At 45.8% G+C, this 27,522-nt stretch overlaps 1 protein-coding gene across 1 annotated transcript; it reads left to right on the forward strand.

The window, feature by feature from the left end:
* Nucleotides 1-1,519: 1,519 nt before the first annotated feature.
* Nucleotides 1,520-27,522, forward strand: LOC110470313 (ATPase family AAA domain containing 3A). The gene is made up of 16 exons (XM_021529848.3): nucleotides 1,520-1,774; nucleotides 2,769-2,845; nucleotides 3,484-3,585; nucleotides 5,024-5,083; nucleotides 5,936-6,005; nucleotides 6,810-6,975; nucleotides 8,327-8,396; nucleotides 10,555-10,710; nucleotides 10,911-10,967; nucleotides 11,858-11,983; nucleotides 12,790-12,914; nucleotides 15,721-15,772; nucleotides 17,613-17,683; nucleotides 20,126-20,293; nucleotides 20,561-20,669; nucleotides 27,139-27,522. Exons 1-16 carry the CDS (start codon nucleotides 1,558-1,560, stop codon nucleotides 27,316-27,318), a joined length of 1,806 nt encoding a protein of 601 aa, XP_021385523.3. The 5' UTR covers nucleotides 1,520-1,557; the 3' UTR covers nucleotides 27,319-27,522.

Raw genomic sequence — 27,522 nt, forward strand, 5'->3', positions numbered from 1 at the left:
AAAGCTGGGGCAAAGCTTCTGAGATCACCCTGTTAAATCATAATTTTAAATGAAGTGCATGTTCTCCCTGTGCCCGCACGTCCTGGTCAACACAAAACTTAACCCCCATCCCTCAAAAAATGTGTTGGAAATGTAAAAACAGAAATAGATTTTTCTTGATAAAGCCTCCGTTCCATTAAGGATTGTTTTAAAGGGAGAGTCCCTGAAATTTTGGCAGATCTGGTAAATATTTGTGCTCAGGCACAGGGTGGGATTGTTGGGGTGCCCTGTGAGGGGCCAGGAGTTGGACTCTGATCCTTGTGGGTCCCTTCCAGCTCAGGATATTCCGTGTTTCCATCATCCTAAGCGTGCTTTTGGGAAGAAAAATAAACATTTAAAGGGAAAAAAAACAAACCAAACCAAATCTGAGAAGGTGTCCCTGGCCTGCTGCTGGTCCAGGTGTGTTCTACATTTTGCACCATTTCAGGTTGCAGAATTCCATGTTCCTGGCTTTCATTTCATCCCTTTTCCTGACATCTTTCCCACTCCAGAATGATGGACTGGGAGCTGATTTCCATGGGAGATCCTGCTCTTTATCCCATATAACCGCAGATAGGGGTTTCTCTGCACTCCCCTTTTCCGCTTTTCCATGATCTTTCCCATTCAGAAACGCTGGATTAAGAGCTGATTTCCAGGGAATATCCCACTCTTTTATCCCAGATAACCACAACCAAGGGTTTCCCTGTGCTCTCCTTCTCTGGAAGCTCCTGTGTCATCTTTCCGATCCAGAAATGTTGGATTAGGAGCAGATTTCCAGGGAAATCCTGCTCTTTGTCCCACATAACCACAGCAAAGCATTTCCCCATGCTCCCCTCTTCTTTCCCACTTTTCCATCATCTTCCCCATTCAGAAACGTTGGACTGGGAGTAGATTTCCAGGGAAATCCCCACTCTTTATCCCACATAACTACAGCAGAAGTTTCTCCACACTCCCCTTCTCTGCTTTCCCATCCTCTCTGCCATTCCAAGGAGCTGATTTTGGGGGAAACCCGGGATAACCCCGAGGGAAACCCGGGATAACCCTGGGGGAAACCCGGGATAACTCCGAGGGAAACCCGGGATTACGCCGAGGCAAAGCCGGGATAACCCAAGGCAAAGCCGGGATAACCCAAAGGAAATCCGGGATAATCCCAAAGCAATCCCGGGATAACCCAAGGCCGCGCCCCTCACTCCCGTTGCTACGCGGAAGCTCCGCCAGCCCCGCGTGTCCCTCCCGGCGCTCCGTCCCCCACACGGCTCTCCCTCCCCTCCCGCCTCTTTCCACCAATCAAACCCCACACGCTGCTCCTCTCCACCAATCAGAGCGTGGCGCGGCGCTCCGGCGGGCCAATGGGAAGCCGGTCCGCCTTGCGGCGCAGGCGCGCGGGCCGCCGTGCCTCTTCACCAATCAGAGCGTGGCGCGGCGCCTCTTCACCAATCAGAGCGTGGCGCAGCACCCCCGGCGGGCCAATGGGAAGCCGGTCCGCCTTGCGGCGCAGGCGCGCGGGCCGCGGCGCGCCCCCCGCGTGCCGGCGCCCTCATGTCGTGGCTGTTCGGGCTCAACCGCGGCGCTGCCCCGGGCGGCGGCGGGGACGCGGCGCCCCCGGGCTCCGGCAGCGGCCTCTCGCTGCCGCCCGTGCCCGCCGGCGGGGCTGGCGGCTCCGGGGACCGCCAGACGCCCAAGGACAAATGGAGCAACTTCGACCCCACGGGCCTGGAGCGCGCGGCCAAGGCGGCGCGGGAGCTGGACGCGTCCCGTGCGTGAGGGGAGGGCGGCGGGGCTCGGGGGAAAGGGGGAAAGGCTCTGCTCCGTGGGACGGCAGGAGAGCGGTGCCCGGGAAATTGCACCAGGGTGTGAGGGATGGAGGGGCTGTTCCAGCTGAGGGGATGTTCCTCTCTGGAGCAGAGAGCTGGGAGGGTGTTTGCGAGAAAATTCCACAGACACTGAAGGGTTTCATCTGAGGGGATGTTCCTCTCTGGAGCAGAGAGCTGGGAGGGTGTGTGTGTCAGAAAAATAGAAAATTCCACAGGCACTGAAGAATTTAATCTACACCCGTGGAGGAAGCTTAGATTGGTGTGTGTCAGAATCAAAAATAAAAAATTCCACAGACACTGAAGGATTTAATCTACACCCTTGGAAGAAGCTTAGATTGGTGTGTATGAAAATCAGAAAAATAAAAAATTCCACAGACACTGAAGGATTTAATCTACACCCTTGGAAAAAGCTTTGATTGGTGTGTGTCAGAATCAAAAATAAAAAATTCCACAGACACTGAAGGATTTAAACTACACCCTTGGAAGAAGCTTAGATTGGTGTGTATGAAAATCAGAAAAATAAAAAATTCCACAGACACTGAAGGATTTAATCTACACCCTTGGAAAAAGCTTTGATTGGTGTGTGTCAGAATCAAAAATAAAAAATTCCACAGACACTGAAGGATTTAATCTACACCCTTGGAAGAAGCTTAGATTGGTGTGTGTGTGAATCAGAAAAATAGAAAACTCCACAGACACTGAAGAATTCCATCTGATCATTTGTCCTTGGTGCCCAGCTGGAGCAGGAATTGTTTTGTCTCTGCTCTGTGCAGAGAGCTCAGCATCCCCTCGTGGGAAGCTCAGAGCCTCACACTAAAGCAGCAGAGAATGTGAAAAATAGAAAAGCCAAAACCTGAGGCATCATTAGAGAATCTGAAAACCAGAAAAGTTAAAACCTGAGACACCAGCTGTCCATGATCTCTTCCCCTCCTCCAGGCCATGCAAAAGATGCTCTGAGCCTTGCCCAGATGCAGGAGCAGACCTTGCAGCTGGAGCAGCAAACCAAACTGAAGGTGGGTTGCAATTCCTCACCTTGGAACTCCTCAGGCAGCTGCCAGGTTTGGGAGGGACAAAAGTAAAAGTTTTTCCTCTGCAGAGGATGATAAATTTTCCTTTGTGTTCAGCTTCAGCAAATTGTAGTTATTTGCCTTTAGGAGGAGGAAAAAAAAGTAATTCTGCAAAGTGACTCCCAGCTAATTTGGCTAATTCTGACACAGTTTTTTGTGGCTTTGGTTAAAACTTGAATGTCCTCAGTGGTTTTGTGACTCCTGGAGTATCTCTGCTGGTTTTGGGGAATGACAAAGGGTTTCTGTGGGAGCTGTAAAGTAGCTGGGTGAAGGACAGATTTCTGTTTCTCTTATAAAGGACTTTAGGGATTGTTTTTTCTAAATTGTGTTTAATCCTGAAATGGTCGATGGTATTTCTTAGGAGCATTGAGAATTTAATTTTTATTATAAATTCAATTATAATATATTATAATATTTTATTATTTCTATTTGTCATCATTTTTTAACTTTATTGTGTCAGTGGCCATGTTTTATGGGTACCACTCTGAATACAGAGGGATTTCTTGGAATGTGATTGTCAGCAGAGTTTCTGTACAGGATGATGTGTGAATTTCTGGTGGTTAAATTCTCTGATTCTGTACCAGGAGTACGAAGCTGCCATAGAACAGCTGAAGAATGAGCAGATCCGGGTGCAGGCAGAAGAGAGAAGGAAAACACTCAATGAAGAAACCAAACAGCATCAAGCAGTAAGGGAATGAGGGGGAAGCCAAGTGAGGGTAGATTTTGTTTGTATCTTCCCTTATAGAAAAGGCGGTGATGCATTAATTATCCCTTTAATTATCCCTTTTTTGGGGAGAGGTGGTCTGGGGGTGTTCACTGAGCCCATGTTCTGTCCTGGATTTGTGATGTTGAGCTGGATTTTTAATCCTCTTGGACTTTTGTTCCCAAGTTCTTGAACATCCAAAGGAACTAGTGGTAGCAGTTTCTCTTTCTGTGTTTTTTTGGGATTTTCCTAAAGGGCTTTTCAGGGAAATGTTGAGGAATACTGGTTTGTCAACTGAATGAAAAATTAAGCCTTTAAAGATGAAATGGCTCTGAAGTTATTTGGATTTCTTAAGTAGCTTGAAACCCTATTTCTTCTGAAATAAACAGGAAATAATATCTTAAGAGGAGAAATGATGCAAATCTGAGTTGTTTGGAGCAGAGTTGGTTTGTTTTAGCTTGAGTGGCTGATGTGGCAATAATCCTGAAACAGGGAAAACAACAGCTGGCCTTAATGTTAAAAGCTAAATTCTGGGGATTTCTTACTCTAAGAGCACAGGAGATGAGGGAATGGATTAATTCTAATGGTTTTTGGTAATTGATTCATTCTAATTGATTTATTCCAATTCTCCAGCTTGGGAAGTTTGCTAGAACTGTTGATTTGGCACGTGCTGCTTTTACCCTGGCAGAGTTTGGACTTTGAGCAGGGCTGGCCCAGGAAACAGCTGCACACTCAGCTGCTCTCTGGGGTTGTTCCTTCACCTCCTGCTGCTCCCAGGGCATCATCTGAGGTCACAGCAAACTCAGAGGTTATCTGAAATCACAGCAGTCTCAGTCTTGGTTTATTCCATGGTGTTTTACTGGTGCTGAGGAGATAATTCCCAAGCTTTTCTGCTATCTCTGTGTTTGGAATGGAGAATGATGTCACCCCTGGCACACAGTAGATGTGGATCCTCAGCCCAATTCCAGTTCAGTGGAGATGACTTGGGTTGATTTGGAGTTACAGTGATTGATAAGAGGAATTAATGAGGAACAAGTAAATCTTTATCCAAACCAGAGCCCATCAGCACATCCTGGCAGTTCTGTTGCTTGCAGTCACCAGTCCAGATAATGTGGTTTAGAACATGAAAACCTTTTTTTTCCCACTGAAATATCTTTTTCTGGGCCACGAAACCTTGCTCTTTGCCTTGACATCTGTGATACCATAAAATGAAATCACACTGTAGAGATTTCTCAGCACAGAAGAGTTTTTGGTGCTGAGTGAGGATATTTGGCCCTGTTCACATTCAAATCCAGGATAATTTTTTGTTGGTGTGGATTTTCCCATTTTATTTGTTGTTTTTTCCTCCTGAACCTCAATTCCCTGAGGAGCAGGCTGTTTTTTAACTGCCTAATCTGTGTATTCTGTTTTGTTTTTTGAAGAGAGCCCAGTACCAGGACAAACTGGCACGGCAGCGCTACGACGAGCAAATGCGACAGCAGGTAGGGATGGTTCCTGCTCTGATCCAGCTGGGAATGGGCTGGGAGCCTTCTGAATTCCAAGAGATGCTCTGGAGCTGTTCCCTGACCTGCTGGGCATTGTTTATCTGTATTATCTGCTCAGCATCAGCAGTGCACATCAAGGGCTGGGCATTAGGACAAAGAATGGAATTAGGAGGAAAAATCTGGGAGATGGGGAGAGGAAAACACACTTCAACCTGAGCAGCAGCTTCTTGAAAATATTTGTAGTGATGCCTTGTAAAAGCTGGCCTAGAACAGAGACTGGACAGAGCTAAAGAATAAATCAGGGATTTATGAAAGGATCTCCTCAATGGATCCACTTTGGGCTGCACAAGAGCCCAGCTAGGGCTGCACCCAAGATGAACCAAAATGGGCCCAAAAAATGGATGGTTGGTCACAAAATGATCAGTTCTGCTCCATTGGCACCTTGGAGTTCATTGTCCCATTCCAGCTCCAGCCCATCAGTCCCATCCTGCTTGTTTTTCTCTCTCCAGCCCACGCTGTTGGTGCTCCTGGGCTGAGATTTGGATCATTTGTCCTTGGTGCCCAGCTGGAGCAGGAATTGTTTTGTCTCTGCTCTGTGCAGAGAGCTCAGCATCCCCTCATGTGGAGCTCCGAGCCACACACTAAAGCAGCACAGAATGTGAAAAATAGAAAAGCCAAAACCTGAGGCATCAGTAGAGAACCTGAAAAATAGAAAAGCTAAAAGCTGAGGCATCAGTAGAGAATCTGAAAAACAGAAAAGCTAAAACCTGGCATCAGTAGCAGTTAAGTTTACACTTGATGGAGTCATTGCAACATCAACATCTCTTCTGCTGTCATCTCTCCCTGTAGCAACTTGCTAATGAGGAGAATCTGAGGAAGCAGGAGGAATCTGTGCAGAAGCAGGAGGCCATGAGGCGAGGTGAGTGTTTTGTTCAGCTACTGAGGGTGTGAGGGCACATGGAATCCTTGTGCTGATCTTCGTGTCCATGCTGTGTTTGAGGTCAGATTGGCAAGAACAGGTAAATCCCAGGAGCTAAAATTACCAATTGCTTCCAAGGTTAGTTTTAGAAAGGGCTGCACTCCTAAACATGTGCCCTGTCACTCCTGGATTTCCCAGTGAACTGTCAGCATCTCTTGGTAGAATAACTGAAATTCTGATTTCATACTGGAACAACCTAAAATAGAACCAGTTTTGAGGAGGGAAGAGAAACAAAATATCTTCTGGGAGGACTGATTGAATCTGTATCACCTCATCTCCATTCAGCTTCCTGCAGAAAATAAAAAAACTGTGGTGTGAAATTGCTTAGTTTGTTGTTGGGAATTTCCATAATTCCTGGGTTTGCAGAACTCCACGAGGGTGCAAGTCTCAGAAATGTTAATTTTAATTAGTGTTTGGCTGAATGGGATGGGGAAGGGTGTTTGCTCCGAGCACAGATGTGGCCAGCTGTGCTGCCATCCAGTGAAGGAAGTGCAGCCTGAATAAAACAGCCCAGTGGTGAAACCCTGTAGGGTTGGGTTATTTTACTCCAGGATTTCTCATTTGTTCTCCTTTCACACAGTTCCATGTTTGAAGTAACAGATCTTCCAAAATCCCCTTTGGGACCGGCAGCTCCGTTTTGCTTCTCTTCCTTCCATTGCACAGCGATTTCCCTGGGATTTTCCTTCTCCTTGGCATTAAGCCACCCAAAAATTTGCCTTCTCTGCTGCTTTTTTTTTACCCAAGCTACCGTGGAGAGGGAGATGGAGCTGCGGCACAAGAACGAGATGCTGCGGGTGGAGGCGGAGGCGCGGGCGCGCGCCAAGGCCGAGCGCGAGAACGCCGACATCATCCGCGAGCAGATCCGCCTCAAGGCCGCCGAGCACCGCCAGACCGTGCTCGAGTCCCTCAAGTGGGTGCAGGCAGGGCCTGGAGCTGCTCCACATGTGTCCCAGCATGTGGGAGAGCCTGGGGTTTGTGCCTCTGGAGCCGCTCCACGTGTGTCCCAGCACATGGGAGAACCTGGGCTTTGTTCCTCTGGAGCTGCTCCACGTGTGTCCCAGTATGTGGGAGAGCCTGGGGTTTGTGCCTCTGGAGCTGCTCCATGTGTGTCCCAGCATGTGGGAGAGCCTGGGGTTTGTGCCTCTGGAGCTGCTCCATGTGTGTCCCAGCACATGGGAGAACCTGGGGTTTGTGCCTCTGGAGCTGCTCCACGTGTGTCCCAGCATGTGGGAGAGCCTGGGGTTTGTGCCTCTGGAGCTGCTCCACGTGTGTCCCAGCATGTGGGAGAGCCTGGGGTTTGTGCCTCTGGTTCTTCTCCAAGTGTGTCCCAGCCTGTGGGAGAACCTGGTCTTTGTTCCTCTGAGGAATTTCAGTCTGGTTCTTCTCCACGTGTGTCACAGCACATGGGAGAACCTGGGCTTTGTTCCTCTGCTGCTTCTCCACGTGTGTCCCCACATGTGGGGTTTGTTCCTCTGGAGCTGTTCCCGGTGTGTCGTAGCCTGTGGGAGAACCTGGTGTTTATTTCTCTGGTGCTGCTCCATGTGTGTCCCCACACATGGGAGAACCTGGGGTTTGTTCCTCAGGAATTTCAGCCTGGTGCTTCTCCACGTGTGTTCTCACGTGGGAGAACATGGGGTTCCTCTGAGAAATTTCAGCCTGGTGTTTCTCCAGGTGTTGGGCTTTGTTCCTCTGAGGAATTCCAGTGTTGTGTGAACTCTCTAGCTTGTCTTGCTACATTGTCACCTGAATGGCAACCATGGACATTTACAGTGATAGAATTTTTCTAGCAGATTATTTCAAGCCTTGTTCTCTAGTCCTGGAGCTCGGCAGCTCCGAGAGCCCCTCAGTTCTTTCAGTTCCCCTCAGTTCTTTCAGAACATCCATCACAAAAGTATCATGCAGTTTGGCTCCACAGGGGTGAGTGTTTAGCTTTGGAATTGGTTAATTTTAGGTCCTTTGAGATTTTGAACCAAAAAAGCTTTAGAGTTAAATACCTCTAGTTCAGCACAAGTAATGCATTAAAGAAGTAAATTGATACCATCTTAAGGCCAGGTGCTTTTCTGGATTTAATCCCAGCTCAGGTGTAGGTATCAGATGATTATAAATATATTTTCCATGCTTGTTCATGTTCCAATTCTGAGGTGATCCCTTAGCTTTGACTTGTTCTGAAGAAGATTAGCAACTTCAATACAATCTGAAAGCCTGCCTTTAAAATTTATCATTGAATATATTGAAATCCTTTTCTCTCCTGCTTGCCACAGGACAGCTGGGATGCTCTTTGGGGAAGGATTCCGTGCTTTTGTGACAGACTGGGATAAAGTCACAGCCACGGTAAGGTTGGGAAACCTGTCAGTAACTTCCAGAAAAGCCTGTCTGTAAATGTGTGTTAAACTCCTGATTGTGCCACAGCTTTATATCTAATTTTGATGTAAACCTAAAGGGCACTTAGAGAACTTTTAAGTGTGCTAAATAAATTGATTAAAAGCCAGACCAGCATCTTTTCACAGGATAAAAAGAGTTTGGCAGTGGAATCTTGGGGACATGAAGTTGTTTCTCAGTATAATACGTAGAGCAAAACAACAATGAAAATATATTTTTGATAGTGTGGCTGGTTAAAATAGAAATTTTGCTTTAAATCAGTCACCACCACCTGCTCCACCCTCTGATTTTATACACACAGGCTGATCCAAAACATCCTTTGCCTGAGAGCTCTGGGGAGGACAAGCCAAGCTTTCAGTGGCTCCTTTTGTCATCTGTACCTGGGGTGTCTGCAGCATTCAGAGCCTTTTGTAGATCAGTGCTTGGTGCTTTGAGCTGTGCATTCACTTGACCCAGATACCAATTTCCTGCATTATGGTCATTTTTGCTTCTGACATGCTCTTCTCTTGTGAATTTGGGACATTTAGCTTAAAAAAAAAAAAATAAAAAGGCAAGTATATTTTTAGAAAGGAGATAATACAGCTGGAATTCATCTTTTCTGTTGCTTTGAAAAGTTTGAAATTACTATAAGGTAAGAACCAGTCAGTTATTTTAAGATTCTTGTAAATGAAAGCTGAATTTTCAGCTCTGTCTATTCTAAGGACTGCTCTTTCTCTGCCTTCTCCCAGCCAAGCAGAACCCCAAAGGTTCTACTTCAATTTTTTTTGGTTCATTGTGGTTTTAGTGTAATTGACTTTATTTATCAGACACCCATCCCTTTGCTTGCTACTTTATGACAAATAGGTAGACTGTAATCAGACTGATTTTTAGAGTGGACAGTTGCATTCTTGTTTGATGCAGAACTCATTTTTAAAGCTCTGTGTCTCTGTATCTTGTGACATGAACATCAGTGAAGTCCAAAAGTCTGAGAAAGTGGCCTCAGATCCATCCAGGCAGAGGAAACTTTGTGCTGGGTGGTCTAAGAGAGCATGAGATCATGGCACTGCTTTTAGAGGGAGCTGCTAAAAAGGTGAAATCTGTTCTGTGTCTGAGCTGAACTAGGTGTGGAGATCCCTCACTCTCTGCATCTCACAGTTCTGATCCCTTCATGTTTCCACCCAGAGCAGAAGTGATGTCACACATTTCAGCAGAGTGAGAGCTAACAGATGGTGCCTCATGCTTTATTGAACAGTGCCATCCTTGTTGTCCTTGAGGCTTTTGACCCTGATCTGTGCTTGCAGGAGAAGTCAGCTTATTTTAAAAGCAATTACTGCAGTTTGCTCTTGTCTCTGATATAAATTATTGGCATCAGCTTTAAGCTGACTCCAAAGTCTGGAGTCTTTCTGCTTCACTGGCAAATTGATGGGAATGGCTGATTTTGTGGGGTTTCTGAAGGAGCAGCCCAGTGAGTGATGGTAATTCCCCTTCCCCTGGTGGCCATTCCCATTCCCATGGTGGCCATTCCCATTCCCCTGGTGGCCATTCCCATGATGGTTTTGGCTTTGTTGCTCCTCTGGAGCCCCTAATTCCCTGTTGTGTTGGGGCTGGCAGAGCTGTCACCTTTAGCAGATATTCTCTTTTTGTTCCCCTCTGTGCCCTGCCTTGGTGGCAGCCACAATTCAGCTGTTTTACCTTGGCATCTGTAATTCAGCTTGCATTTTCTGGTGTGGTCAGGGGCATTCTGGCAGGCAGCACCTGGTTTATCTTCATTGCTCAATTTAGTTGAAAATCCAGCCCCACGCTTTTTGGCTGATGTGGCTGTTTTATCTTCATTACTCAATGTAGTTGAAAATCTGGACATCCCCACATTTTTTGGCCAGGATGTACTTTTGGATTCAGGACTAAATGCTTCACTTGTGCTTCCTCTGCTTTTCTTTTTTTGCTGTGCAAGAGCCGTCAGGGAGTGTGAGACCTTGACTGTCTGAGCAGGGATAAAACACCTTACCAAAAATAAACCCCTCCTGCTCAGCATTTGTCCTGAATCTTAATTCCCCACCACAGGGCAGGCTGCACACAACAGCACTGCCTTGCCAAGTGATTTTGCTCATCTTTTCCCCCTTATTTTTTGCAGGTGGCAGGCCTGACCCTGTTGGCAGTGGGGGTTTATTCTGCCAAAAATGCCACGGCTGTAGCAGGGCGCTACATAGAGGCAAGGCTGGGCAAACCCTCCCTGGTGAGGGAAACCTCCCGGATCACGGTGCTGGAGGCTCTGAAACATCCTATCAAGGTAAAATTCCCCTTTGTTTCTGTGTTACACTCAGCAAAACTCAGGCTGGGATTGTCAGTGGGTCTGAATAAACAGAATATTGGAGGTGGAATGGATGGGCCGAGCCCACTGGTATTTTTCTGGAAGATGTTTTGGTCCAAGTGAGTTGTCAAAATGTGGATTTTTTTCTACCTGTGAGTAACTGAATTTGTCCTCTCAAGGTTGGTAAACGTCTCACCAGCAAGGCTCAGGATGCCCTTGAAGGAGTTGTTCTCAGTGTGAGTACTCTGTTTTCCTGTCGTGGGCTGTGAAGGATGACTTTGGATTCTAAATAAGAGCTGCTGGTTCCTTAAACTCACTTCTAAAGCTGTAATTCCAGCAGTTTTGGAGTCATAGCACCCTTGGGACACTGAGACCATAAATAAGCTGCTGTGTTCAGTGTGACATGCATTAAGCAGCCTGTTCACCTTTTTTTCCTCTGTGAAGAGCAGTTGGAAGTCTCAGTTCAGACCTTGCTCTGCTGCAGTTTCTCTCTGTAGTCAGCATGTAAAGATTCAGAATTCCACTTGTGCCATCTGAAGTTAAGGATTACTGAACCCAGACCTGCTTCTAGGCCAAAAAAATCTAAATATTGTGTGCATTTGCCCACAACTTGCTAATTAGTGCTACTTCTGTCTGTTTGCTTCTGGATTTGATTCCTGGTTATCAGGCAAATTTAAGAGCTGCTTGAAGCTGCTGAGAGAAAATGCTCCTGCAGGAATAGCTCTCTCCCAGTATCCCCAAATGCAGTAGTAATATAAACATGAGTTTATGACTTGAGAAGGAATTAGCACTGCAAAGAGTTGCTTATGTTTTGACATATCCCTCCCAGGGCATCCATTAGGAAGTGAATATTTAGGTGTTATCTGTTCCTAGAGTAGTCACTGCTCTCCTTCCTGCACTGCTGCTTTTTCTTATGAAAGAATTGTAGCCAAGTGGACAGAAAATCAAGTAAATCCTCACATAGGACAGGAAATGACCTTGGTGTGGAGTCATGAGCAGCTGAAGTTAAGACTTAAAAGCTTGATCCTGGAGTGCTGCCTCCTTCCTGCAGGTACTGATCTGGGAATCTGGTAGGTGCAGCTCTTTTGGTACCTTCTGATCTTTAAATTTAACTCTTTTCTTGCAGCCCCAGCTGGAAGCACGTGTGAGAGACATTGCCATAGCAACAAGAAACACAAAAAAGAACAAAAGCCTGTACAGGAATATTCTGATGTACGGTCCCCCTGGCACTGGAAAAACTCTGTTTGCCAAGGTAAAACCCTGCCAAGATTCTGCCAACCTGCACCTTGCAAAGTGTTCTGAAAATTCCAGGGCCTGAGGAGCCTCCCTGGGCTGAAATTATTGCTGGAGTGTTGCATAAACATTGTGTTCCTGTTGGGGTGGGAGGAAAGGCAGCCTGCCTGCTTCAGCCACTTGGATTCTGGTGCTGAGAGGGAGCAGAGGAGCCTTTCCATCTGGGAAAGGCCCTTGGCAACTGGGATTTGTGGGAATCACAGCAGCAGCCACTTCATACCCACCTCTGGTGGCTTTGTGCCCTTGGCTAAATGGCTCTTCCCTGCTCCAGAGCAGACACAGGCATGGTTCCATGTGCTGAGGCACTGCCAGGATGATTTTTACATGGATTTGAGTCAGAATTTGATTTTTTCCCTTGCTTTTCGGTGCTTGTCCACAAGACCTGAGGTTTCATCAACTTTTTAACAGTGACAGATTTGCCAAATTGATGCAAGTTGATTTTTTTTTTCTTACATCAGTACGTGAAACCCCTACCCCAATAGTTTTCTGAGATGATGGCACCTAAAGCTTTGTATGGCACCTACTGGATTTCTAAAACCACTTAGTTTGGGTTTCTAAAGCCAATAGAGATGGACAGAAATGGAAAAAAATAAACAATACACAAGTTAAAATTGCCACAAAGTGATAAAGAACATAAAGAAGCAAAAAACTCCCCTTTTCAAACCAGCACAGTGACAGGACTAAACTGCTTTCATTCCCTCTTCATCCTCCATGGCCTTGCAGTGAAAGAAAAGGTTTAATTTGTTGTTTTTTGTTTCATTGCAGAAATTAGCTGTGCACTCAGGCATGGATTATGCCATCATGACAGGAGGGGACGTGGCCCCCATGGGCAGGGAAGGGGTCACAGCCATGCACAAACTCTTTGATTGGGCCAACACCAGTAGGAGAGGGTAAGTTGAGTTTTGATTTAATCCTCAGTTTGGGTTTTGGCTCAAAAAACCCTCACCACAAACTACACCAGTGTAGTTCAGCCCCTCAGTCGCTGTTTTTGAGTAAGGTAACACACAATCTCCTGGAGTTTTCCTAGAATGGGTGAATCCTTGTTAATTAGTAATATTTTAAAAGCTGGAAACTTTTGCTTTTCTGTTCTCTCAAACCCTTCATGCACCAACTTTTCCAGATCAGTCATAATTTGATTGTCTGATCTCACCAAGCAGGAGGAGACTTCTGCCCACTTGAAAGCTGGGACAAATTTCCTTCAGGGTGATTAATGATCTGACAGTAATTAGAAGATTAGCACAAATAGATGTTCACACTCTGGATGTTCCCTGTTGCAACTGCTCAGATTTTAAACACTGATAGTATTAAAATCCAGCTTCTGGTTTACTTTTGAGTCTCAAGCAGGAAGAGTGAATTGTAAGAAATAAAAGAGGATAAGGAGGAGATAGATGCTAAAGCCATTGACATCAGGTACAAAAATCACAAACACAAAAAAGAACTTCTGCTTTTTCAGTCACCTTTAAAAGCAAATTTTTATCTGCAGAGATTTCTCACATTGAGGCTGAATTTTGGCTCCCTGATTTTGTAGGAGTGTGTCGTTAATTTGCTCCTAGCATTGTAAATGGATTTTTTCAGTGCAGAGGTTGCTTGTCCAGCCAGGATGGTAAAATTCAATATTGAACTTTTCAGGAGGTGTCACTTTGGGTTTTCTGCTGGTTTCATCTCAGATCTGGAAATGTGGCTGCCCAGTGATTTATGTGTTCTCTCATTGCTTGAGATGGACATTATCTTGCAGTGTCTCTTTTAATCCTTGCTTCATTCATCATCTAAATCTTTCTATTTCCCTTTACAAAGTAAAAAAAAGCAGGGATTTAAAAGCAGGATTTAAATTTTTAAGCTTCTATCCTAAAGAGCTATAGAAGGGAAGGTGTTAGAATTTAAGTGAGCTGAGAATTTAAGTGAGAAGTTGGAAGAGATGTGAGGATACTCAGCTGGATGTTCCCATCAAGGAATTCTTTTACAGCACTGCCTGGGTCTGAATTTCTCTGCCCTAATAAAAATGTCTGTGCATTTCAGCTTTCTGCACTTCCTGATCAAAACTTAAATGTGTCCATAAAATCAATATTCTCACCTCCAGTAGCACTGAAGTATTTAAGCATATTTAATTCTGTTAGCTGTTGCCTTTAATAGCTGAAATTGTGATAACAGCCACTTTTCTGCAGAGAATATTTGGAGAAGCTGGGGCTGGGTAGAAGATGTTAATAGGCCTGAAATCCCCTGGAAGACAGCTGGGTTTGAAGTTAGGCAAGGAGGTAATACAAGCTGTGACAGCTTTATGAGCAACCTGGTTCTGTTATTGATAAACATCTTTACAGGCTCAGTCCCTTGGGTAGAGCACTGCCCTTAGGTTATAAGTGAATTTATTTTGGTGAATAATTCATGGACTTTATTAATTCACTTCTCCACAGGTAGTAAAACCATTACATTAGTGCTGCTGTGGTTTGGAAAAGAAAAACCTCACAAAATAACAAAGCAGGCTGAGGAGAGGACTCTGCTTTGAGCTTTTCAGAGTGGCATAAGGAAGAGAAATGGCATGGAGGTGTCACTGCCACCAAGATTTCTGTATTGTGCCCTTGCACACATCTCTCTGAAGAAAAGGGAATGCTAAAATATCACTCAGACTTCAGCAGGTGTAAATTTCAAATATCTGCTGCAGCTTGGCAGTAACATCCAGCACTGCCAGCCACAAACTGCAGACTGTGCCTACGAAAACTCCCAGCTAGATTTAGAAATCTACAGGAGTTTAAGGTCATGTGCCTTAGTCTTGCTTCAATCTGCTTCTGAACAGCAGTACCAGAACTCCAGAGGCCTGGGGGCAGATTTATGGCCTGAGCTGTGTGAAATGAATCCATTTTTCAGCTGCTGGGCTGAGCCAGGTGCTCCACGGACAGGTTGCTGCAGCTTGAAAAGCTGCCTTAGAAATGAGGTTCCTTGTGCAATCCTTTGGGTGTTGGCAGCTGTGGGTGCCTGGCAGTGGGGCAGGAGGATCCTGGAGCCAGCTGAGCCTCTTGGAACCCTGAGAATTCCAGCCCTTCTGTGCTGCCAGGCTCTGACCCCCAGGAGAACCCTGCACTGACCTGGGGCTGTGGAGAAGGTTCCAAAATGGAATGGCAGAGCTGGGATTGTGGGGGGGAGTTTGGAGAGAAGGGTGGGAAACTCAGAGTTTGGGGTTTTAGAATGTGGTGATATATAGAGAGCAAGATGGAGGTTTTAGGGTGAGGGCTGGTCCTTCTTCACCTTTTTCTTCTCCACCTCCTCTTTCTTCTTCTTCACCTTTTTCTTCTCCACCTTCTCTTTCTTCTCCTGTACCTTCTGCTTCTCCTTCTTCACCTTCTCCTCCTCCTTCTTCACCTTCTTCTCCATGGCTTTGGGTGGTTTTATGCAATTGGATTAAATACTCTGCATTGCAGGCCACGTTGGTTATTGGGTTAAAAGTAAAAATAATTTAGGTGTTATTTCTTAATTGGACAGTTTGTCTTTAAAAAGGCCTTGGAGAGAGAGAGAGACAGGGCTCCATTTTTAGTTTGTTGGAGTGAAGTGCTGCAGAACTCAGGTTTTGTGACACTCTAACATAGAGAAGAACTAATAAACATCTGAAAACAAGAAATTCCATCTTGTCCATGGCAAAAAAAAAGGAGCAAAGGCTCCCCCAGGCTGACTTGCTGTCCTGTTACTGTGGGGTGCTTTCCTTTGCAGCCTCCTGCTGTTTGTGGACGAGGCCGACGCGTTCCTGAGGAAAAGGGCCACAGTAAGTGCTTGGTGTGTCTCTGCTCTGCCCCTGCTGCACTGCCAGCCTGGATCTGCCCTCAAAAGGCAAAAAAAATAAAGCTGCCAGGTGCTTCAGCACTCATCTGATTAACTGATGATCATTTTTTGAATTTTCTTTTAAATACCTGTTGCTGCAGGTCCCCAGCTGGGTAATAATTAGCATTGACTCCATGGTTCAGAAGGCTAGATCAACTGCTTTATGATTATATTATTTTATAGTAGATTATATTGTATTACACTATATTACAGTAGCAAGAGCTCTCACTAACTAGTTACTCAAAAACTTGTGACTCTCTCTCCTGAGAGTCCTGCCACAGCTGTGGGTCTGCTGGGTTATTGAATCCAAACACCATCACCAGGATCTCACCTTGGCTAAACAATCTTCAGAACACATGAGTAGAGATAATAATTGTTTTGATTCTTTCTCCTAACTTTCCCAGGCCAAAGCTTGAGAGAACTCTCTCTGTTCTCTGACTGAACTGAGAGTTCCATAAATACCTTTTATGTATTCTCAAGACCCTTTGCAGTTTTCTGTTATTTTCTGTCTTTGGGGTCTCGTGAACTTGTTGGAACCCATGTAGCTGTAACTGATAATTGCTTGTGTGTGCCTGGAAAGAGGTGTTTTGCTAAAAATAAATAAATACTTGTAATTTCATTTCATCTAATATCTTGACATAGTCCTAATATTTTAATTAGGGCAAAAAACCCAAACATCCTGAAAGCCTCGCCATTAAAAATCAAAAAACCCTACACTACCTTAAAATACCAAAATCCTCTCTAAAACACATTTCATAAACTAAAATTAAACCCAACTAAGGGAAAATACTTTGGAATAAATAAATATCACACTATTCATTCACACCTCTCATTAAAACATCTTTATTAAATATACTAATTTATAAAATCTATAAAATTGTAGACATGCTCTATCTACTGTGAATGTACATTTCAGAGTATTCCACCTTAGCAAATTGCTGCACCATAAAAATCCTTGTTAATTACAAGATAAAAACCCTTTATCCCTTAACCATGTCTAATTTTAAGACCAAGGAAAAGGCATCAGTGGCCCAGTCTTGTTGGGGGTTTTGCAGCAGGAAAATAGGAAGGAAAAGAGCATTTATTGAAGGTTGTTCATGCTGGTACCTTGCAGGGTTTGGGCTTTGTCCCTACAGATTTTTATCTTTCAAAGTTTTCATTACAAAACTGATTTTTGCTACATGAACAAAGTTCCAGCAGCATCTTCCCCTGTACAAATAATTTGTGTTTCCAAAGTCAGTCACCACATCGTGCATCCAAAGAAGACCTGCTACTTCAATCCCAGCTGTGTATTTAAATCCTAAAAGCTGTGTATTTAAACCTTCTCCAGAAGGTTACTTTGGATGTGTGAGTGAATCCTTTGCTTATTTTCCTGTAATTATCACACTGGAATTCCCAGCTAAAATAGCAGGGAAAGCCACCTGGGCCAGTGGCCAGAGCATTGGGTTTGAAACCAAGAAATCACTGGATAAGTGTGGATAAATCTGTAGTCTCTCTCCTGGAACCTTTTTTTCCTGGGTATATAAATCAATTTTTTTCCCCAAGGTGTTACAGTGCTTTGGATTCTGCTGAAATGCAAGTGCTTGGCTATATACAAGATTGTCAATAAACAGAATTCTGTTATTTGACAATTCATTTGACAACAAATTATCAATAAACAGAACTCTATTACTGGACAATAAATTGTCGAATAACAGAATTCCCTTTGTCCTTAATGCTGAATTAAGCTCTGACCTCTCTGCAGTCCTCAGCAGCTGATCCTCCTTTGGGTTTCATCTTTGCAGGAGAAAATCAGTGAAGATCTCAGAGCAACTTTAAATGCATTTCTGCACAGAACAGGGCAGCACAGCAACAAGTGAGTACCCAGTTTCAGCAGCTGATACTTCCCTGGGTTGAGGAGAGTCTTTAAAGGGTCTCTGGTGTACAAATGGAAGTTGGAAATTATCTGTGCTGCTGAGGGGTTGAATAAAATCTGCAGAGAATATCCCCCTTTCACTTTATGTGCTTGTTCCTCCTTCAACTTTTCCTGGCACTTGGAAATCAGAACAGAAGGAAATTTTTTTCCTTGAAACTTCGGTGGTATTTAGACATTTTGAGTGTCTTGATGTTTATATTTTCTTTCTTGGCGAGTTACTGTTTATACAGGATCCCAGGAAAATCACTACCACAAAAATTCAGAGTTATCCTGGCTGGGTGCTTCGTGTTCCCTGGAAAAATCCCTTCAGTGCTGCTTGTGCCTCTCCAGTGACCTCTTCCCATCTTGTGCTTGTGTGGGCAGGAGCTTTGAGGCAGATGAGTTTCCATCTGACTCCTTGTGGGCTCCCAGAGCTCTTCCCTCCTTGCTGAGCAGAGTGGCAGTGTCACTGTCCCCAGCCCTGCTGACTTTGTCACCTCCATGGGAACTCCCTGCACCCAAAAAACACCCCCAGAGCTCCTCCAAGGCAACTTAACGTCAAGGGGAATAAAGAACCATCCCCTGCTTGTCCCTGATTTGCAGGACAAATATTTATTGTGATTATTCTTGCAAATATGACATAGTAATACTTACACTGAGCAATTTATAGACCAACTCCATGGATAATTTCAGAAGAGATCTGCTCTCCTCCCAAAGGGAAAACCAAGGTTCTTGCAGGATCTGCTCAGTTTAACCAAAGTCATTTCCTGCCTGTCATGATAGAGAGGTGACCTTTCCTCCACCTTCCTCAAATCATATTTGGTTTTTTGCTGTGAACTTTACTTAGTTGTTAGAATTTCTCTTGTCACAATTGAGCCAACAAGAAAAGTTGTCTCTGGCTTTATGTGGGGAAAGTGAGGTTTTTAATGATGAACTCCCCTCTGTGAGGCTGGAATGAAAGACTTTTTAAGTAACCTCATGACATTGAAATAAATATCCTGGCAGGTCACTGTTCCAGGACATTTTCTGTCCTTGGGGTCTCTTGAACTTGTTGGAACCCATGCAGCTGTAACTGATAATTGCTTGTGTGTCTGTCCCAGAGGTGCCTGGCAAGAGGTGTTTTTCTAAAATAGATAAATTGTTAGAAAGCAAGGTGTTGATCCTGCAAGAACCTTGGTTTTCCCTTTGGGAGGAGAGCAGATCTCTTCTGAAATGATCCATGGTGTTGCTCTATAAATTGCTCAGTATAATTATTATTATTTCATGATATTTGCAGGAATAATCACAATAAATATTTGTCCTGAAGATCAAGGACAGGCAGGGAATGTTTCTTTATTTCCTCTGATGTTAAATTGTGTTGGAAGAGCTCTGGGGGTGCTTTTTGGGTGCTGGGGATGTTTCTTTCTTTCCCTGATGTTAAATTGTGTTGGAGGAGCTCTGGGGGTGCTTTTTGGGTTCTGGGGATGTTTCTTTATTTCTTTCCCTGATGTTAAATTGCCTTGGAAGAGCTCCGGGGGTGCTGAGCTCTCATTTGCAGTGAGTAAATTCAGCCCTGAATTCAACCATGAGCCATTCAAGGACACTGAACATGCCCTGGTGATTCATACACTGCTTTTTACTTCTGAGCAGCCTTATTGCTGCTCTGGGCAAGGAGCAGCCCTGCATCCATGAGTGGGAGCTCAGTGGAATGGGTGAAATGGGCTGTGTAAATGGGCTGCTCTGCTGAGACCCTGAGGAGAGCTCTTCCTTCAGCAGGGAATTGTCACCAGCATTGGGAATTGCTGCCTTCAGCTTCCCAAAACCATCTTGTGGGGTAGCTGACTGGCTGAATATCAAGGCTGCACGGCAATCCTTAACTCAGCTTTGTGTTTCTGCAAGTCTTTGTTGGTAGAAAAGCCAGTTTTGTCTTGGCCAAGTTATCTCCAGAAATGACAGCAGAGAACACGGCCCCTTGTAGCCAATGATTCAGCCAGACAGCAAGGACATCAATATTCCAATAGCTGTGCTTAAAAGCCCATTTCAAATTATTAGGCACTATTAAAGTGGTGACATCAATTAAAGCATTAAAGTATTGGCACAGGGAAGAAGCATCATTACAAAGCAATAAAAAAAAAAAGGGGTTTCCAGCTCCAAAATGTAGCAGGACCTGGAGCAGCACATCTGTATCATGGAGCAGAGCCTGGTCTGCACACTTCAGACTGTTCTAAACAGCCCAAAACACATTTTAGTGTGCTGCTTGAGATGCTGTTAAAGCTATTTCTAAGAAATCCAGGGTTTTTTTCATGCTATGAAACATCTTTGATCCCGACCACGGCAGCTGCCGACGTTCAGACTGAACTCATTGATTTTTATTCTTATGGCTTTATCAGTCTATCCTTTTTTATTTTTTCCCCCTAATTCCAGGTTTATGCTTGTTTTAGCAAGCAACCAGCCTGAGCAGTTTGACTGGGCCATCAATGACAGGATAGATGAGATGGTGAACTTTGACTTGCCCCAGCTGGAGGAGCGCGAGCGGCTCGTCAGGATGTACTTTGACCAGCACGTCCTGAAGCCAGCCACGGAGGGCAAACAGTGAGTACCCCTCACAACTCTCCCACCTTGGAGAATTCTCTTGCTTTCCTTGGTTTTCCTCATCCCCTTTCCTGTGTATTCTGTCTATGAACCTTCTTTCAACGAGCAGCACAAGGGTTGGGAGATGCCTCTCGCTGTCTCAGTGCGACGCCATCCCAGATTTTTTATTGTGCCCTTAAAATTCAGGAGGCAGTAATGCAAGCAGGAATCTGTAGGAACTCCTGTGGTGTGGCTACACATCAACCAAAAGGTTGTTCTGCCTTTCAGGAGGTTGAAGCTGGCCCAGTTTGATTATGGCAAGAAGTGCTCAGAGATTGCCAGGCTGACCGAGGGCATGTCCGGCCGGGAGATCTCCCAGCTTGCTGTGGCATGGCAGGTGAGTGGGGCTTTTCTCCTGCCTCCCTTTTGCCTCCCTCTTCCCCTTCAGGGAGGTTTGAGGGTTTGATTCTGGAGTCTCAGATCCTCTCTCCCTGTGAAAGTTTCCTTTGTCCATAGGGTGGTACCAGATCACTGCTGCCTCTGGGGTGGGTGTTGGAATATCACCATAATTCCTCATCCCGTGCATAGGAGCAGTTTTGATAATCCCTAATGGGAAATCCCTCATGGAATTTAGGTCAAGCAGGTGAGTTTGGGGTCACTTTGGGCAGCCCATGCTGGCCACACTCATGGTGAAGCTCAGCAGAAGAGATGCCTGATGTTGGTGCCCTCATTAGGGCACTAAACCTTCCTCCTTCCCTCCTTTCTTCCAAACCCTTTCAGTGCAACTTGAGCTATGAAAGCAACAAAACTAACTGAAAAAAAAAAAGTTATTTCTTCCATACATAATAATAAGAAATGCAGTCACTTGGAGTGCAATTATTCACATGCTTACCAAGCTTTAGTGTTTTTGGTTTGTTTTTTTTTTTTTTTAATTAGGTTTTCACCTTGTTTTGTCACAGCTGCCAGTTCCTTACTGGATTGTGTATTTTCATAAACTAACCTAGAAATATCAACTGAAGGAGTGTGCTCCAATTTGTGTGTCATGTAACCTACTCATGTCAGCTTCCTTTCAGGGATTGTAAAAACAAAGTGGCTTTTTGTTTAGTTCTTAAATTTTTAATATCGTTTAGCAGCTTACAAATGTCTAACTAAAGTTGTACATTTCATTCCTTCTACTACTGATCTTCCACTTTTTAAGGGACAGGAATATTTATCCTTTCTAGTATGAATTAATTTCAATTGCAGCAGTCATGAGCTGAGGTCCAATTTGAGTGCTGTTAGTTATTTTATTCTCTGGTGGCACACAGCTGGTTAATCTTCCTGTATAATTTTTGTGATATTGAATCATATTTCAAAATGTGTGCTGTCATCTGCCCCACATATGTGAAAGGCTTTGCTGCCAACTATTTCCTGTAATAAGAAGTTGTGATAAATTATGTTTTGCTTTTTATCACCCCTTATCAGTAAGTTTGTCATTTCTCCCCAGGAATGACCTCAGCTTTTATCATTTATCCTTTAAGTGCTGGTGAAGGAAGGAAAAAGGTGGGGGTGACTAATTTTCCCTGACAGATTTAAAAATGTACCTCGTGCTGCCAGCACTATTAACAAGGTTGGGTGTAAAATTGCAGCAGGAAGTTGTTGTGCTCCTCTCTGCTCTCATGAAACACCCAAAAGGCTTTAAATAAAAAACCACTCAGGAGAGGGGAGTGGGGAGAAATATTTGAGTTGGTTGGATGTAGCAAGAAACTTCATCTGTGTTAAAATGAAAGTTAAAGTTCAAATCAAAGTTAAAAATAAAGGGACCTCATTTCTTGTTGGTCAGGAAGGGGAGGGGGACATGCCAGGGGCCAGTGGCAGCCCAGGGACTGGACATGAGGGAATCCAGGCTGGGCTGAGAATTGTCCTTTTTCCATCACTTGTGATGCCTCAAGGTTTTAGATTTTCTATTTTTCATCTGTTTGTAATCCTGCAGTTCTTTAGTGCAGAACCCTAAACTCCATGGACACTGTGAGCTGCTCTTTCCCATTCTGGGCAGACACAACAATTCCTCTCCAGGCCTGGCAATCAAGGACACCTCACTGCCTCAGGCCCCAAAAAAAGTTAAACAAAAATGAGTTTGGGGGCAGCAAACTTGGGGTAAATTCCTTCATTACCTGAAGCTGTAATTGGAAGATTAATCCCCCAATATACAGATGGACCAAACTTATAAAAATATGAGAATCTGTGACTTGTTGTCCCTTTTTTGGATGAGGAATTTGGAGCTGCTGTTCCTGCCAGGAACCTTGGCAGGACGTGTCCTCCCTGCCTTTGGGTTTTTCTGTGTGAAGTCCCTCAGCCCCTCTCCAGGCAGGTGTTTTTTACTCACCCCCAGCTGCTCTCCTGGGTGCTGTTGGGATTTTAGGCCCTGTTTTAGCACTGGTGACTCGTTGTAGCATCAGGGAATCTTTAAAGCTGCAGTCTTCGAGCCTTTCTGGCAGTGTTTTCCTGCCTCCAATTCCTGCCTTCCTGCTCTCCTTCCCGTGGTGCTGGTGCACCCCTGTGGATGGCTGTGCTCTGAACTGGGTCAGGGAGCTGAGCAGAGTTAAAAATAGCTTGGCAAGATGAGTTAACTGCATAGCTACGGTGCTCAGGGTAGGTGGGAGCTGCAGGGACCAGGAACTGACTCCAAAAAATCCTCACCAGGCTGGATGCAGCAGCTTAGGGTGCTTAGACACTCTGTATTTCTTATATCTCATATCAAAATACCATTTTTGGTCTTTTAATTCTCTTTTAATTCAAGGTGCTGCCTGCCAAAGGTGGGGAATAATCTGATTACAGAATATCCTGAGCTGGGAAAAGCCCCCAGGGATCATCCAGGTCCAGCTCTGGGCCCTGCAGGGCTCAAACCCCATAACCCCACCCTGTGCCTGATGTGAGCAGCCCCTTTCTGAGTGCACACCTGAGGCTCAGTCCTGAGCACGGGAAGCTTTGTGTGGCCCTGATGGAGTTTGGAGCTTCTGGGATCATCTTCCCTTCCCAGAACTGGATCCCAGAGATGGTTTTGGGGAAATTCTGAAGCTTTAGGGGGTGAAAGCATCACTAGCATCAGCTCTTCCCTGAGCCAGCAGCAGTGGCCACTCTGTCCTGTGCCCTTGCAGTGAGTTCCCACGAGGATTCTCCTGCCAAAAATGCCTTTAAAAACCATCTCAGTTAAACTGAGAAGTATCTGCAGCTTTCAGAGGCTTAACTCCACCATAAACTGGATTTGGGATGTGTTGGCTGTCATTTACATGAAGTTCTAACCCACTGCTGTTTCAGTCTGGCTCTGGCTGTCCTGAATTTACCAACAGGAGAAAAAAACAAGATGCAGAGAAGCCAAGAGTGTAACCTCTAGCACTGGGAAAAATATTGCTGTCTGGCACAGCTAAGAGTGTGCGTGCTGAAAATCCATTTTAATCTCTTCTGCAGAAGTCTGAGCATTCCCTTTTGTCCTTGTGCTTTTCCATTGCCCTTTATGGCTCTAGCATGGACTCGATGCATTTTCACCTTAAAAATTCCCCTCAGCTCTGTTTCTAGTTGTGTGCAGACTTGCCAGCACTGTATCAAGCCTGCTGATGTGCTTTAGATAAAATGTCAAAACCTAAAAGCAACCTTTCACTATTCCAAGCTGTAATCTTGGAAAACTCTTCTGGCAGCACTTCAGGAGAATTCCCAGGAGTTTTATGTCCCAGTGTGAGCTTCCTGTCATTTCCTTGCCTTTATGCCACTGACAGAAAAGCTTTTTTTTTTCCTCCCTGAACCTTGTTTATGTTTTAAAAATAGCTGTTGTATTTTTTTTTTTTTCATCAGGCTATTTTCATTATAAATGGGATTTAAATGATACAGATGAGTCTGGCCAGTTTAAAATAAACCACAAATCTTGGCTGAAATGAAACATGAGGTCATTCAGGCTGGACTTGTCATCTGTTCCATCCTCACCAAACAAAACCATTCCATAATTGGGTTTGAGGGATAAAACAGGAATTGCTGCACTGGAGAAAAAGGGTTAAAACTTGCCCATGCAGGAGGCAGAGGTATGAATATAAATGAAGCTTGGTACCATTTTTATGTGTGTGCAAGCTACTCCCAGAAGGGGCAGCTGCTTCTCCCATTTGCTTTCTTGACAGCGAGGGCCTAAGGCTTTCTAAAAATAGAAAGTCATTGAGAAAATCAGCAGAGCATGAACTGCACAGCTTTGCAGGAGGTTCCACCCTGGGCTGGACGGGCTGTGCAGTGCCAGGGAGGAGGGCAGGCCAGGCATCCTTCCTCTCTGAGCCCTGCAAGCACAAAAATGCCTCCCAGGAAAGCTCTTTCTTTTCCATTTTCAAACAGCCCACCAGGGCTGTGGGGTATTTTTATTAAAAAATAAAAATGTAAAGGGAGTAAGTGAGGTCTGATCAAAACCTTTCCAGTGTTCCCATCTTTTGCAGAGAGGACAGGAGGGCTTGGGAGAGGTGGTCTGGGAATATTTGGCAGGTTGTGGCACCCTCAGTGCTGAGGATCCTGCTCAGGCAGTGAGAGCAGCACAAGAACCTTTGAGAAGAAAGAAATAAATAATAATAAATAGTGAATTCTCTGTTTACAGACCTGCTCCTTCTCTGCACTCCCTCCCTGAGGCCAGGCTTTACTCCTGGTTTTAAGCAGGAGCAGCAGCCTGCCTGGAGGAAGGATTGCAAAGGGTTTGCACAGGGAAGGGATTTGATGGTGCTGGCAGGAAAATCCAGCACCTGCCAACTCTGCTGGTTGTGCAGTGAGACCTTTTGTGGTCCAACCACCCAAAAAAAGGTCTGGAAAACAGGTTAGAGGAGCCTGCAAACCAACCCGGGTAACTTTTGCTTATTGCTGGGAATAATTTTTCCTCCTGCAGTGAGGTATTTCTCCTTCCATCTCCTCACTGATGTAATAGGCAGCTCTAACCTCAGCACTGGGGTGGTGACAGAGCAACAGCTCATCCTGGGCTTTGTCTTCTGCCCCATGGGCATCCCTGGGCAGGAGAGGTGTAAAAGAGTCACACTTGAGTTTGTTCCTGTGCTGCTTTTGCTGTCAGACACGTTCCTTGCTGGAATTGATGTTTTGCACCATCAATAATTGATGGAAGCTGTGTGTGATGCCTCAGAATCACTGCAGTGAGCTGTGAAATCAGAGTTAGTGCTCCTCACCGGGACAGGGCACACAAGGGCTGGACCTGGGGAGAAGTTTGGGGCCCTTAGGGCCAGGCAGGGTGGATGTGGGGAGCTGCAGGGCTGCCAGCCCTCATCCCAATCCCTGTGCAGCCAAGGAATCTGTGTGCAGCCAAGGAATCTCTGTGGAGCCAGGGGATCTGTGTGCAGCCAAGGAATCTCTGTGCAGCCAGGGGATCTGTGTGCAGCCAGGGGATCTGTAAAACCTGAGAATCTCTGTGCAGCCAAGGAATCTCTGTGCAGCCAGGGGATCTGTGTGCAGCCAGGGGATCTGTAAAACCTGAGAATCTCTGTGCAGCCAGGGGATCTGTGTGCAGCCAGGGGATCTGTGTGCAGCCAGGGGATCTGTGTGCAGCCAGGGAATCTCTCTACAGCCAGGGGATCTGTGTGCAGCAAAGGAATCTGTGTGGAGCCAGGGGATCTCTGTAAAGCCAGGGGATCTGTAAAACCAGAGAATCTCCGTGCAGCCAAGGAATCTGTGTGGAGCCAGGGGATCTGTGTGCAGCCAGGGAATCTCTCTACAGCCAAGGAATCTGTGTGCAGCCAAGGAATCTCTGTGCAGCCAGGGGATCTGTAAAACCAGAGAATCTGTGTGGAGCCAGGGGATCTGTGTGCAGCCAGGGGATCTGTAAAACCAGAGAATCTCCGTGCAGCCAAGGAATCTCTCTACAGCCAGGGGATCTGTGTGCAGCCAAGGAATCTGTGTGCAGCCAGGGGATCTCTGTAAAGCCAGGGGATCTGTAAAGCCTGAGAATCTCTGTGCAGCCAAGGAATCTCTCTACAGCCAAGCTCCCTCATTGCCTGAGCTGCTCACGGGAGCACTTGCAGAGGGAGGAACCAGATTTAGAAATCTGCAGCTCGGGGGCTGCTCTGTTACCTTGGAGATGGGTGCAGCTGACAGCACAAGCATCCTTCCCTCGTGTGCTGTGCTGGCATCTGCAGGGTGGCCAGGCTGAGCCCCAGCTGTCCTGCTGTGTCCCCTGCACAAGGGACAGTCCCTCTGCTGCCTCCCAGGCCTGTTCCCTGTGTGGGACAGGGCTGGCAGGAGCTGGCAGCCCTTTCCCCAAGGAGCTGTGGTCACATTTGTGCTTCCTCTCCCAGCCACAGGATCCCGTGTTTGCCAGCAGAACTGGGCAGGGCGGTGGGGGGAAAGGGAAGGGAAGGTCCTGTGGGCATTTGAGAGCAGCCACAGCACAGAAGTGATGCAGGGGAGGTTCCTGAGGGAGTGCATGAGGAAAGCAGGAGGAGGCACATCAAACATCATTTCAGAGGCACCACGTTGCCCATGTTCCCCCCAGCACTGATGTTCTGCTGTGAAAGTGTTTAAATGATTTTCTGTTGCTTTGGATGGAGTTGTTCCATCACCCCCCTGCACCCACCTCTCTTCACCTTGTCGGCTTCACACGTGCAGCTCTTTTAGAGCAGGAGAGGAAATTTAAAGGAGCCAAGTGTGGTTTTTTTATTCTGCAAACAAGGGCTTGGATTCCCAACAAATCCAGAGGTGGGCAGAGCTCCTTGCTGGCGATCTCTGCGCGCCGCTAGCCATGAGAGCGTTGTGGGGGAAATCACACACGGAGAAGGGAACAGCAGGGAGGGAGCAGTCTGAGATGTCCCCTGATGGTGGCAAATGCCATCCCTGAGCTGTCTGAGGTGTCCTTGTCCCCACAGGCAGCAGCCTACGCCTCGGAGGACGGCGTGCTCACCGAGGCCATGATGGACGCCCGCGTGGCCGACGCGGTGCAGCAGCACCGGCAGAAGATGGAGTGGCTGAAAACAGAAGGAGCTGAGGCAAACAAAGAGACTGCCAGGAACCCCCTGCTGCCTTTCCCCAAAGGGACACCGGTGTGAGAAACCTGCAGGCTTCACGTGAAGAGAGAAAAAATAAGGCAAAGGTTTGGTGGCATCGCCCGTGGAGAGCGGCCCGTGGTGCCAGGGAGGGGCTGCTGCCTCAGCCTGCCATGGGTCTCGTGGTTTTAAAGTGCACCAGAAAAACAAAATGGGTTCAAAAAGGCAGAAGCAACTGAATTTATTAAAGGACCCCTTGGTGAAATA

The sequence above is a fragment of the Lonchura striata genome, chromosome 21 (assembly GCF_050655825.1).
Source record: "Lonchura striata isolate lonStrDom1 chromosome 21, ASM5065582v1, whole genome shotgun sequence".
In the NCBI taxonomy this organism is placed as follows: Eukaryota; Metazoa; Chordata; class Aves; order Passeriformes; family Estrildidae; genus Lonchura; species Lonchura striata.